We start from the raw sequence: 14,121 nt of genomic DNA, 5'->3' as shown, positions 1-14,121 counted from the left end.
ACCTCCCAGGAAGCCCCGCCCCTCCCTCCCAATAGGGCGCAAGGTGCCATCTCCTGGAGAGCCCCTCCCACTTCCCCGCCCAGAGGCAGCCTTGGGGGCGTGGCTTCGCGCCCAGGCGCACAGAGCGCGCCGCACTGAAAGCCGCGCGCACAGAGTTCCCGGCATTCTTCCCGTTCTGTCAAGGCCGGGAGAATTACCCCCGCCGGTACCTGGCATGCTGGGAACTGTAGTTTCTGCCCGCAGCTCCGGGTCTCAGGGGGCAGTAAAAGCCGCTCCGATCCGGCTCCATTGCTGGCACATGATTTGCATCCTCCAGGGGTTGTGGGGAGGCCCTGGCGGGGGGTGGGGGTCATCCTGAGAACAGTCGGGCAGGCGTCCAGGCGGTGGCCGCCCCGGTCACGTGACCCCAGCTCGCCGGGCGCGCACGACTCCTCAGCGCCATTCCCGCCCCGCCCCGCCCCGCCCCGCCCAGCAGTCGGCCTGCGCCTCCCCTGGCGCTGCTGCCACCTCGCGCTCGGAGGCGTCACGGAACGTGCTCTCCTCTCCCCCTCCCCCTCCCATTCCCTCCCGCCCTCCCCCACCTCCCCCTCCCGCGCCGAGACTCGCCGCCGCCGCCGCAGCCGCAGGAGTAGCCGCCGCCGGAGCCGCGCGCAGCCATGGCCGAGAACCCGGGCTTGGAGAACCACCGCATCAAGAGCTTTAAGAACAAGGGCCGCGATGTGGAAGTGAGTGTGCTTCCGTGGTCTGGGCCCGCCTGGCCGCGCCGGCCCCACGGCGGCGGGGAGGGGCGGGGGGCCGACGCCGGGCTGGTTCTCGCCGGCTCGCGGTGGGTCGGAGTTGGCCGCCGCCTCCCGTCACCGCTGCCCCGGGCTGGGCGGAGCGGGCGACGGGACCGCGGGCCGGTCTGCAGCCGCCGTCCGGAACTGCCGGAGCGGGGACCGGGAAATGCCGGGTTTTCGGCCCCGTCACGCGGGCGCGGCCTGCTGTCGGCGAGGAAGGGATGTGGAGCTGAGGCGGGGTCCGCGGGCCGGGGCCTCGCGGGCCCGGGATGCTGCCGCCCTGGTCCGTCGACCGCACCGCGGAGGGGGCGGCCGCGACTCGCGCCGGCTGCCCGTGCAGCCTCCCGCCCGGCGCGGCCCCCTCGCTGCCGCACATGGAGCCGGGGCTGTGCGGGTCCCCGCGCATATCTCCTGCGAGCCGGGCCCAGGCGGGCGGTGGCGGCCCGCAGAGGGGGGTGGGGACCAGCCGGGTAACTGACTTGTTTGAGGGTGGTGAATGGGGGAGGGTAGGATGCGCCAGGACCATTTTCTCATGTTTCCAGTCCAGTCCTTTGGACCAGTGCTGCTGAGCTATTCCAGCTCATACTCCTGTTACTGCTGGCATTTGGAGCAAGCTGAAGGTGGACAATAGTTTACCATCTATTGTGTTGAGGCTTTGGAAGAGACGTTCCTACCTCCGCTCACGGGACCTCTTTTCTTAGCCGTTCTAGTAGTGGGATTGTGCATAGGATAATAATTTCTTTGACATGTTTTACCGGAATAAATTGGATACATAGCTTCGTACGGCCTTGTATATATCTCTTGCTTCAAGCTGGTACAATTTCCAAGTGGTTGCAAAACTGTAAACATCTTGGTCACTTAGTTCGTTGCTACTCTGCATGTTGCCATTGTTTCATTAAGGTGACATTAGCAGGTAGTATTTGCAAACTCGGCTTATTGAGGCAGCGCTAGAGGTCTCTCTGCAGCTACTGAAAGCAATGTAGTATACAGCACAAACTTCCCTGGGACTCTGACCTCTGGATTTGTTAGGCAGAACGTGGTTTTAAGTCCACAGCGTCCTTTTCTAATACTAGGTGACATGATTTGCAGTTTTGTAATTCTTGATAAAGGGCCAATGTGACTAAGAAGTGAGCATTTTTCCTGTCTTAAAGAGAGAAGGTGGTGGGAAAACAGTCGGCGTTCAGTTTTGTAGAGAGACAAAACTCAGGCGATTTTTCAGAGCTACAAAATTAAATGCTAATTGGAAAAAACCTAAGGAAATACTGTGGAATTCCCATTTGAATAACACAAATAAAGGTCATCTATCTATTTTGGTCATGGTTAAATTTCTTTTGTGAGAAATAATTCTAAGCAAAAGTGAAACTTAAGAATAGCAACAAGAAATTCTGGAACTGCCTCCGAATAGCAACAAGAAATTCTGGAACTGCCTCCTGTTATTGGTCCATTTGATGATAGTTAATTTTGAACTTTTCCCATCAGTAATTGTTTTTGAAGCTTACCACTATTATAAAGCAAAACTTATGTAGTTTGAAAAATACCCATATTGTTTGTACAGAAGAACTAATAACATTTGTTTCCTCTCTTGGATATTGGTACAGGTTTTTGTTTTATTACTTGTCTATATTATTGTGTTCTGGGAGCTCAGTGCTACCTCGTAAGGGCTCCTGCATATAATAGGTATGCAATAAATATTTGCTGATGATCAGAATGTAATTAATGACGACTTCTGGATGCATGAAAAAGAGGCATACTTGCCAAGCCTTTTAGCCTGAAAATAATGGTCATAACATTACATTTCCCAGGATACATTAGGGTAACTAAGGCATAGCAGACGTTCAAATGGTAGTTCTATGGGGCAGACCACTATACTAAGAGCTTTATGGGACTTCATTTAATCCTTATAAGAACTTTATGAACTAGGTATAGCATTATCCCTACTTTACAGGAGGAAAGTACTTTAGGGGAGGAAACGTGAGAGTGCTTATGTAGCATGTACAAGGTCATGAAGTGGGTATGAACATTCGTTCACTAATTGTCAATTGGATGTCTGACAATGTTAGGGGATAGAAAAGAGAATAAAATTCAGCGTGTACCTCAAGGAGTTTACAGTTCAGTGGGAATAATAGAAAAGTAAACTGATAATTACAATGAAGTACATCAATAAGTATATTCTGAGAAAATTCTAACTTGGGGCTGAGCAGTCAAGAGAGATGTTCTGGTTGATTCCTAGTGGATGAATTGGAGTAAGCTGATCCTGAAAGATGAAAGAAAATTGGTCCGATAAAATGCAGGAAAAGGGAGGGCACAAGGAAGGGGCATTGCAGGCTTGTGGGAGGAGTAATTGAGCAGTCCTGAGAGAATGCAGTAGGACTGCTGAGAGAGAAGGGAGTGTGACTAAAGGGTAAACTGGGGTCAAATCTGATAAGTAAGTGCCTCTGTTGTGGATTTAGGTATAACCAAGACTAGACACTGTATCTAACTTAGTTTTATCCATTAGAAACGGTATTAAATCAGAAACTTACACAACAATTTAGCTCTGTAGAAGTTGTGATTATCAGGCTATTTCAAAACAGTGAGATGCACTTTTATGAGATGTGATTCCTACCTTTTCACGTATAGAATAGATAAAAGATAAAATATACAACCAGCTGATACACAGATAAGGTGATAGGTGCAAGTATAAAATACGTATTTTCTAAAGAAAATAAAAGTATAGAGTTATACCTGTTCCATTCACAGGAAATTGTGTATGGGTAGAGGTTGGAGGAAGAGCTAGTCAAGAATGGCTTCATAGAAAAGAGGTTGGTGAATTTTATAGGAAGTATGTGCTAAACTTGAACAGGGCACATAAGAAATTAGTGAATGAAGACTCAGGTGAAAAAGAAGAAAGAATAGATTAGGGAGTGAAGAGATGAGACTTCCATATGGCCTGTGGTGGTCTGAGAAATATATCTGTGGCAAAGAGTTGCTTGGACACTTCTTGATAGGGAGATCCTTGAAAGGGAGATCTGAAGGAATTTATTCCAGAGTGAATTAGAAGGTACAACATGATTAGAGCAATTGAAAAAGGTGACTGGCAGGGGACATTCTGGAGGTTCTGGAGGAATAATGCTCTTATCCCATATGGAAGGAGGAATTTTCAAAAAAATTGCAATTGGGGATGGTCATAACATGGAAATAGGATTTGAACTTCCTCTTCCTCCTCTTCTTCCTTTCTCTTCCTCTTCTTCATAAAACTCAAGTAGAGAAAAGGGATGGAATTTTTCCTGAGGTCTATAGGTACAGATAGGGGAGGGAGTAATTATCACCGATAGCAGTTTGGAGCATGAATGGGGGAATGGATTTTGTAGCTAAAACCAGGGAATACATTGTGAAAAGGAAACTCTTAATTATCTTCATTTGCTCTGGAATGTGTGTTTTAATACCAGTCCTTTTTATGTAAGGCATTGTTCTTAGACTTTTTTCCCTTTTACAGAAGTATTTAAAACTTTTCCAATATACTTACAGAAAAGTGCATGAAATGGAAATGTTCCATTTAATATTTAATGAATACTTATAAATCAAACACTCTGGTAATTGCCACCCAGGTTTGCCACCCAGGTCAACTTTGCTTTTTCTTGCTCCTGTGTACCTCAAGAATGTAACATTTTTATCAGTAACAATAATAACAATTATTTTAAAAATCTTAACATTTATTGTTTGCAGTGTACCTGTACCAAGTATTTTATATGGATTATTTAGTCTTCACAACAATACTGTGAAGTATGTACTATTATTATCCACATTCACTGCTGAGGAAACTTGAGGCCTACGATTCTTAAGTAACTAGCCCTACGTCATGGGTTGGAGGATGTAAGTGGCAGGACCTAGGCTTATAGTGAAGCAGTATGACAGAACTCTTGCTCATGTTCTTTACCGTCTCTCCACTGCATGGAGCCTCAGACCTGACTTGTATGAAATACATCTGAAAATTAATGGGGAAAATATTTAAGGAATCTTGGTGATTTCACAGAAATTCCTATCTTGGTGTTTTAGAACCTTGCTAATAAAAATTTCTGAAATCTTAGTTATCATCTGATTTATTTGCCTTTTTTTTTCCTTTTTACTGTTACAAAGTTTCCTTATTAGTAAGGAGCTAGTTAGTTGGTTTCACCAAAAAATAACAACCAATATCCTTGGACTTAACACTTAAACTTTATGCTTAAGTTTCTAATACTGGGGATAATATACGTTTTCTCATCTGCAGATTTGACCAGCATTACCAAACTCGCTTCTCTCTCTGGAGCCTCTATTGCTTAGTAGTACTACCTAGTTGCTCGAGCTTGAAACCTTATCCCTGACTCCTGTCTCTTCCCTTCCTTCACTGTTCTGTATTGGTCAGTTATCTGAAGAGCCCTCATATTTTTTTTTTTTTTAAAGATTTTATTTATTTGACAGAGCGACACAGCGAGAGAGGGAACGCAAGCAGGGGGAGTGGGAGAGGTAGAAGCAGGCCTCCCGCGGAGCAGGGAGCCCGATGCGGGGCTCGATCCCAGGACCCTGGGATCATGACCTGAGCCGAAGACAGACGCTTAACGACTGAGCCACCCAGGCGCCCCGAGCCCTCATATTTTTACCTTTGATACCGACCTTACTTACTATAGCTACGCTAGTTTGGGCCACTGTCAGTCTCACCTGTGTTAAGTATGATAGTGCACCTGGTTTCCCTGTCACCAGTATCTTCCCTTCCCATTGTATCTTGTGGGTTGATCTTTCAGAAATTTTTTTGTGTGTTGCTTATAATTCTGCCACACCATGGCATCCTAGTTCAAAACAAAACAAAAAAACCTTCAGAAGTTCTTCATAGGGCCTTTCCTGACTGACCAGTAACATGCTTAGTACTGTCAGTCCGTAGTCTTTTTCTTCTCTCTAAAGCTTTCCTAAGTAAATTTTCCTTTACCTCTTTGGGATAAATTGCTATGATCTACAACAACTTCTGTGTGTGTGTAGCTGTTAAAGTATGTGGGCTCTGTGGAGGTAGGTGTGGGTATGGGGTAACTGGATGATGGGTATTAAGTAGGGCATTGATAAAATGAGCACTGGGTTTTATATGCAACTGATGAATCACTAAATTCTACCTCTGAAACTAATAATACACTATATGTTGACTAAATTGAATTTAAATAAAATTTTTTTTTTAAAAAAAGTATGTGGGCTCTGTAAAGAAGCTCACTGAGGGTAGAGACCTTGGGCTTTAAGTGCTCATTTAGTGACAAGTATATAAAATTTAATAAATATTCTGAGAAGAGAGACTAGATAATATACTTAAAACACTGTACATTTGGGAGTCAGTGGTACTCTATGATTCTAGGACATCAATGATTTCTTTTGGTGTTGACTCCATGGCATTGATACTGCTGCCTAGCCCTCCTTTGACAGTCTGTTCTGCTATAATGTATTTTTGTAACATGAACTAATTCATACTTGAATGCTGAAGAGGAATAATGTTAGTTAATGCAGAATTCATGTTGGTTCATATTTGATTTTTGAGTTGATTTTTACCAGCACGTTAACTGTTTAGCACTCCCAAGTAACAGCACTTGAACACAAACACGTGAAGTACAGAAACACAGTTGAATACAGCAAGTCCAAGAGTATGCACATTGCCCCTTCACCCATATTCTGCCTCTAGGCTCCATTTAACCCCGTGTTCTGTCTTAAAGATGCTTATTGCCCTAACCATCTTGATATATTTCCCTCTTTCTTCTTAATTTTGCAGCCCATGAAGTTTTTCAGGAATCTATATATCACACAGCAGATAGGTTATAATTATCTTTACTTGAATTCACTAATAGCATAAAATCTCTCCTTGTCCTTCTGCCTCATTGATTACTCCTTTTTGGTTGGTTTTGCCAACTCTTCTTCCTACCTCTTGAGTGTAGGCATGTCTTGGGATTCTGTCTGTGACTCTCTTCTCTATAGACTGCTTTTCTTGCCCACATCAAGCCGCTCCATTAGTTTTAACTATCATTTCAGTGTGGGGGACTTAAATCTGTTTTAAGCATCTGCTGGAAATTAATCACATGAGCATCACATCAGCTCCTTAAGCCCAAAGTGTTTAAAGCTATGTTCCGCCTTTTTTTTCTTTTTTCTGTTTATGGCATCATCACCCTCACTGTGACCTGAACTTGAAACTTGAGAGGCTTCTTGGACTCCTTCCTCATCGTCCACGTTCAGTCAGATGCCAGTCATGTAGCTTGAATCTCTGTGCTGTCTCTGGATTTTGGCCCTGCCTCTCTATTCACTGCCTCCAGCCCACTTTCAGGCTTAGTACTTATCATCTGGCAATTTAAAAGTTGCCCCCAAAGTGATATTTGATATTCTTTCTCCAGTCCATGAGATCTTTCAGTGAGTCTGATACCTGATTATTTTTCCAGGTTCAACTTTCCTTCCTCTCTCCCTCTCTGCCCCTTTAAGCTCTGGCAACACTGAACTTCTTATATGCTTATACATAATCTGGAATCCTGCCCTCCCCTGCTTGCCAGTGCTATTTCTATTCTCAGGGCTATCCTGCTGACTGGAATATCCTTCCCTGCCTCCTGTTGCCTGGCTAATTCCTACCCCTCTTTAAATACTCAACTCTGGGTTTAGCTCTTATGAGAAATCTTTCTGAATCTCTTCATCTTCCCAAGTTGAGTTAGGTACCATTCTTCACTCCTGAATATATCTTTCTCATTGCACTTATGATAATGTATTTCAATTATGTTTTATCTCTTTCTCCTACTAGATTGGAACTTTTTGAGCACATAGACTGTATATCTCCTTTGCCTACCTCTTAGTACAGTGGCTGGAACAAAGTAAGCACTAAAATATTTCTTGAGTAAATATATCTATACTAGGTACCACCAGCACGATAATTTTCTTAAAATACATTTTTGAACCGAAGCTTTTAATCTTTTAGTGCCTTTTCCTATTGCTTTCCAAATCAAGTTCAAACTTTTTATTATAATAGGTAAAGTGTTGAGAGATTAAGACACATGCACAGTGAAATAATTTTAAATTTTTTCTTAATTTTTTATTTTATTTTTTTAAGATTTATTTATTTTAGAGAGAGAGCGCAAGAGCGAGTGGGGGAGGGGCAGAGGCAGAGGGAGAGTCCCAGGCCGACTCCACGCAGAGGGCAGAGCCCGACTTGGGGCTCAATCTCCAGACCCCGCAGTCACAACCAGAGCTGAAACCAAGGGTCAGACACTTAACTGACTGCACCACCCAGGTGCTCCTCTTATTTTTTAATCATGGAAATATTCTAATACATAGTAAAGTGGAGAAAATAGTAAAATTCCATATGCACATCACTTGGATTTAATAAGTAACAGTTAGCTCTTTGTTCCATCTTTTGTTCCATCTATATATATGACATCATGACATTTTACTCCTGAAGACTTAAGGCTACCTCTCTAAAAAAGTAATGCATTCTTACATAAATACCGTATCACCCTGACACAATAATTTCCTAATAACATCTAATCTAGTCCACATTTTAAATTTCCCTGGTTGTCCCTTACTTTTTTTTTCCCCTTAATATTTGGTCATTAGAACCAGGATTAAACAAGATCAGATCACATTTGGTTATGTTTCCAAAGTCTCCTTTACATTTTTTTTTATTGTAGTAAAATATACATAACAGAATTTACCATTTTAACTATTTTAAGTATACAGTTCTGGAGCATTAAGTACATTCACATTGTTGTGTAATGATCCTTACTGTTCCATCTTCAGAACTTTTTCATCTTTCCTAACTGAAATTCTGTCTCCATTAAACAATAACTCTGCATTCCCTCTCTCCCCAGTTCCTGGCAACCTTCCTTCTACTTTCTGTTTTTATGAATTTGACTACTCTAAGAACCTCATATAGGTAGAATCATACAATATCTGTCCTTTTGTGACTGGTTTATTTCTCTCAGCATAATGTCTTCGAGGTTCATCCATGTCGGGGCATGTGTCAGAATTTTGTTTCTTTGTATGGCTGAATAATATTCAATTGTATGTAGGTACCACATTTTGTCCATTCATCCACTGATGGACTTGGGTTGCTTCCACCTTTTGGCTGTTGTCCCCCACCATTTTATAAATGCTGTTAATTTGTTGAAGAAATCAGGTCAGTTTTCTTGTATTAAGTTGAACCACATGAAATTTCCATTTTTGGGTCAAGTATCAGCAATTCCATATGGTTAAGCCTAATAAACTGTCCTCATTACTGGATTTGTCTGTTTCTTTGTGATATTGCTTAACTTGTTCCTCCTATTTCTTAACACCCTCTGGATTTTCTGTAAACTGGAGGTTAGCTTTAGAGGCATGATTATCTTCAGTTTAAACATTTTTGATTAAAAAAAAATACTTCCATTGGTGATGCTGTGTACTTCAGACTATATCCCAGTGGTGTACAAAGATCAGTCAGAGGGTTCAGATGATAAAGAATAGATAAAGATAGTTTAGATAAAGATAGTTCAGATAAAGACTAGGGATGCTGGGGTGGCTCAGTTGGTTGTGTCCAACTGTTGATTTCAGCTCAAGTCATGATCTCAGGGTTGTGAGATCGAGCCCAGCTGGGCATGGGCCCTGCTTAAGATTCTCTCTTCCCCCCACCTCTCTCTCTCTCTCTCCCCCATACCTCAAAAAAAGAATAGTTTAATGTTGTAATGTCATAGTCACTACATTTGGTGAAATGAATTTTAGTAATTTGGGTGAAATGTGATATAGACTGGATAACATTTGAAGTGAAAGAGTAACCTGACTTCTTGGTATCCAGCAAAGGAGTTAGAAAATGTATCTGGAAAATCTAACTTCAAAGTCAGTGACATTCTCTTTCCATGACTGACACTGTCCCTAAGTTGACTTTGGTTTCTTAGCATAGAATTTGGCTATATTCTCAATTCCTAGTCTCTGTTCCTTTACTTTGAAGGTAAAGCAATAGTAAAAATGTAAGGAGGATGTGGCTGTACTTTGTGCAGTTTTGCTGTTAAGAAAAATTTTGTCACAGCCTAGGATACCAACATTAATAGTTAAAATATGGTAAAACAAAATCATGACTATATTTACTTGGAATCAGTCTTTCTGAATGGTTGTGTTTTCTGGGCTATGAGTTTATTTGTTTACATACCAAACTTTCTTTTATTTTGAAATGTCAGTGTTTCTGTGTCCTATATATTTCTCTGCCTTCCTAGATAGAATATAATTTAGTTATTTTCTTGTTTCTTGAGAATTACCATTATGCATACGGATATCAGTTTTTACTTTTATGTAAGTAATGCCTTTGGGTTCTTAGATTTGTCAGAATTTTATCCTTAATTTCTATGTTTGTGGAGTTTTTGCTCTTCATAATTTTTTTTTGCCTGTCCTTCTGTTGCACGTCAGCTATCTCTTTGATATGTCAGCGTGTTTACCTGTAGTAGTTCCTCTCTTCCCTTTTAATTTGATGCTTCATACAGCCTAGTGACTTGGATAATAGATTTATTAAACACTTATTTATCATTTGCTATGGGCTGGGCAGGCATTGTTAATGCCAAAGATAATAAATATAAATAACATTGTCCTTGCTCAGTTTAGTGGGAGAGACTGATACCTAAGCATATACAATGGACTCTTGAACAATGCAGGGGTTAGGAGTGCCCACCCCTGTGCTGTCAAAAATTCACATATAACTTTTGATTCCCCGCTTAACTACAGATACCCTGCTGTTAACTGCAAGCCTTACAGATAACATAAACAGTCAGCTAACAAATATTTTGTATATGTATGTCTTATATACTGTGTTCTTATATTAAAGTGAGCAAGAGAAAAAATGTTATTTATAAAAACCATTAGGAAGAGAAAATACATTTACAGTACAGTACTGTAAAAAAATGTGTATAAGTAGACCAGCATAGTTCAAACCCACGTTGTTCAAGGGTGAGCTGTACTCTGTGTACAGCATGGTAAGTTCTATGATACAGGTACGTAATTTGCAAAGTACTATGAGAGCATGGAGAAAAGGAGTGACTATACCTAGGGAAATTGAATGAAGTTACACAGAAGATCACACTTGAACTAGGTCTTGAAGAATGAATAAGAGTTTGCCAAAATGAAAGAAAAATAACATGAATAACAGTGACTGTGTCATGGAGTCTTAAAGTCGTGATGTGTTCAAGCAATAGTTGATGTGGTTCAGTTCCTTTCTTTTGGAAACCACATTCTGATTTGACCTTTCTTTGCAGGGTACTCTTCTGCCATTGGATATCTTTTGGGGAGATTTTTAATCTAAGTGCTCCTGCCTCCTTTAGTTAATTAAAGTGCCTTGCTCTTTCTGGTTAACACAAAGCCAATTAAATGCTGTCCCTGGCATTTAAATCTTAAATGAGCTGATACTGAGGCCTAAGTTGTTCATCTTGGCAGAAGTACTATGAAGAAATCTTTCATTAATTCCCACCACTTAGATCTGCAGAGTTGTTTTCATCCTGAGTTTTTCATAGATTGGATTCTACAGCTTTTCCTTTGGTTCTGTGAATTGCTCTATATTCTTTCAGTAAATTCTCCTGCACCCCTTTGCCCCCCTTTGTTTCTTAAACTAACTCAAGTCTGTTTTTATGGTTTGCAGCATAACTGTAATAAGGTGACCAGCTGTCCTGGTTTGCCCAGGACTGAGGGAGTTCTCAGGACATGGGACTTCCATTGTTCAAACCAGTAAATTCCTGAGCAGACCTTAACAAGTTGGTCACTTACTGTAATTGAAACAGTTTGGGAGTAAAGATGATGAGTTTGTGGAACCAAATGTTCAGATGGAAATATCCAGTATGCAGCTGAAAATAATGTGTGCAGAACTAGCTTGCTTTGGTTATTTCACTCAGCAGTTACTTGAATTCTGAACTAAGTATGAGAGATAAAACACTGAATATAATGATAACCAATAACTGTTGAGCACTCACTATGTACAAGGCACTATGCTTATTAGAATAATACTAAATAATTCTCACATAATTGCCATTATACAGGTGAAGAAAGTGAGTTAAGAAATTTGCTTAAGAACATATAACTAGGAGGAGGCAAAACTGGAATTCAGTCCTAGATTTCCTACTTTAAAGCCCTCTTCCCTTAATAACCATTCTTCTACTCTGCCTCAGGGTCCCTGCTCAAGGAATGTGTGGATTAATATGGAAATGATGTAAAACCAAATAAATACTTACAGTGGAAGTATGTTGAGAGAACAGTGGGCACATAGGGAAAGACTCAGCATGGGTGAGTTAGAGAAGGCTTCATGGAGATGATTGTCCTTAAGATGAAACTGGAAAATTGTATAGGTCTTTCTTTGGTAGTAAATCTTGGGTGGGCCTGGAGGTAAGAGACAGCCTGATATATTCTGGGGAATAAAGTAAATCAGTATTTCTTACAGGTGGAGTGATTGGAAGGTTGGGTAGGATAGGCAGGGTAGGCAGGGGCTAGATTGTGAAAGACCTCTCCTGGGTTTTGTGCATTTAAAACTGTAGCTTCAGTTGCACCATAGGAGGTAGATTGGTGAGGGTGAGAAGGGAGTTAGAGAGGAACAATGAGAAAACTCTCAGGGCTCTCAGAGATGGATGGTCTGACTAATAGCACTGTCATTGGAGTCCAAAGGCTGTTTATTTGGCATATGTTACCTTCTCTTTTTTTTTTTTTAAAGATTTTATTTGCTTATTTGAGAGAGAAAGAGAGCGAGTGTGCGAGTGCACAAGCAGGGGGAGGGGCAGAGGGAGAGGGAAAAGCAGACACCCTGCCGAACAGGGTGCCGATGTTGGGCTTGATCCCAGGAGCTGAAGGCAGATGCTTAACCAGCTGAGCCACCCAGGCACTCCTTTGTGTTACCTTCTAAAACAGACGTTAGCAAAATTTTTTTTGTAAAGGGCCATAATATTTTTCAAAGCCCAAATCTTTTAGGCTTTGAGGGCCATACTATTTATGTCACAACTCTCTATCTCTGCTGGAGATGAAAGCAGCCATAGACAATAGGCAAACAGATGAGTGTGGCTGTTCCAATAAAGCTTTATTTATAAAGTGAGGTGGCAGGCTAGATTTGGCTTGTGGGCTGGATTTGGCTCAAAGGCTGTAGTTTACCTAACTTTGTTCTAGGATAATATGACCAGTAGTGAAGATTTGGAAGATAGATCAAGCAATGATTTTAGTGATTATGATGATAATGTAGATGAGGGTTCTTGAGTATAAGAAGAAAAGAGGCTAGGGGAGGAAAGAACCCAAGGAAGTACATCATCTTCGGGCACTAGTGAAAATGCCACTGAAGAATGAGTCTGTAGGAAGCTTACAGCAAAGTGGTGTAGGAGAGTTTCTTGAAGGAGGGGCAATAGTTGCAATATCAATGCTACAGAAAAGAGAGCTATGAAGGACCTGAAGTAAGCCATTCATTGTATTTGGCAGTTGGGGCCAGGGAAAAGTGGAAAACCCAGACAGTAGAGGAGGCAGGGCGCTAGATTATGATGGAGTGAGAAGTGAATTGGAGTTGAGGTGGTAGAACCAGTCAGTAGAAACTCAATTTAAAAATTTGGTAGCCGTGGGGGGCGCCTGGGTGGCTCAGTCGTTAAGCATCTGCCTTCGGCTCAGGTCATGATCCCAGGGTCCTGGGATCGAGCCCCGCATCGGGCTCCCTGCTCTGTGGGAGGCCTGTTTCTCCCTCTCCCACTCCCTCTGCTTGTGTTCCCTCTTTCACTGTGTCTCTGTCAAATAAATAAATAAAATCTTTAAAAAAAAAAAAAAAAAATTTGGTAGCCGTGGAAGGAGGAACCACAGGTAGTGTGAGGAGGAAGTAGGGTTAAAAGAAGGCTCTTTGTTGTTTTTTATTTGTTTACAAGTATGGAATTGACTGTTGTTTGTAGACTGAATTGAAGAAGCCAGAGGAAAAGAGTTAAGGGGCTGGCTAGAAAAGGAATAAATGATTGAGCCAAGAGTAAGCGGGGAGCTGTTAGGGAGGTAACATAAGAGATGTAAGTTGTGGTTAGATTTTGAAGGGCCTCAGGTGGAAAGGACTTGAAGAAGAACAGACAGGAGTGAGGATGGGCTGAAGTAGGGTAGGGAAATTGGAACAGATTATGCCTACTGGCCTCTATTTTCTTTGACGTCGTTATCTCTAGAGAATAAAGGGTCTAAGGTAGTATGTGAAGAAAGGGTGATTTGGGAAATGCAGGATATTTGGGGAGCAAAATACCTGGGAACAAGAGGGGAACGGGGGAGGGGCAGAGGGAGAGGGAGAGAGAATCTTAAGCGGGCTCCATGCCCAGCTCAGAGCCTGAAGCAGGGCTCAATCTTACGACCCTGAGATCACAACCTGAGCAGAAATCAAGAG

At 42.0% G+C, this 14,121-nt stretch overlaps 1 protein-coding gene across 1 annotated transcript in view; it reads left to right on the top strand.

The window, feature by feature from the left end:
* The first annotated feature begins 564 nt into the window (after positions 1-564).
* Positions 565-14,121, top strand: part of KPNA3 (karyopherin subunit alpha 3) — a 108,087-nt gene continuing 94,530 nt past the window's right edge. The window contains exon 1 of the mRNA XM_032403071.1: positions 565-725. Within this exon, the coding sequence (XP_032258962.1) occupies positions 657-725 (69 nt within the window). The 5' untranslated portion in view covers positions 565-656. The remainder of the gene's footprint in view (positions 726-14,121) is intronic.

Source organism: Phoca vitulina, unplaced genomic scaffold, assembly GCF_004348235.1.
Source record: "Phoca vitulina isolate PV1807 unplaced genomic scaffold, GSC_HSeal_1.0 scaffold5, whole genome shotgun sequence".
Taxonomy (NCBI): Eukaryota; Metazoa; Chordata; class Mammalia; order Carnivora; family Phocidae; genus Phoca; species Phoca vitulina.
Note: the sequence above shows the minus strand (reverse complement) of the source record. Positions and strands in the feature narration are given on the sequence as shown.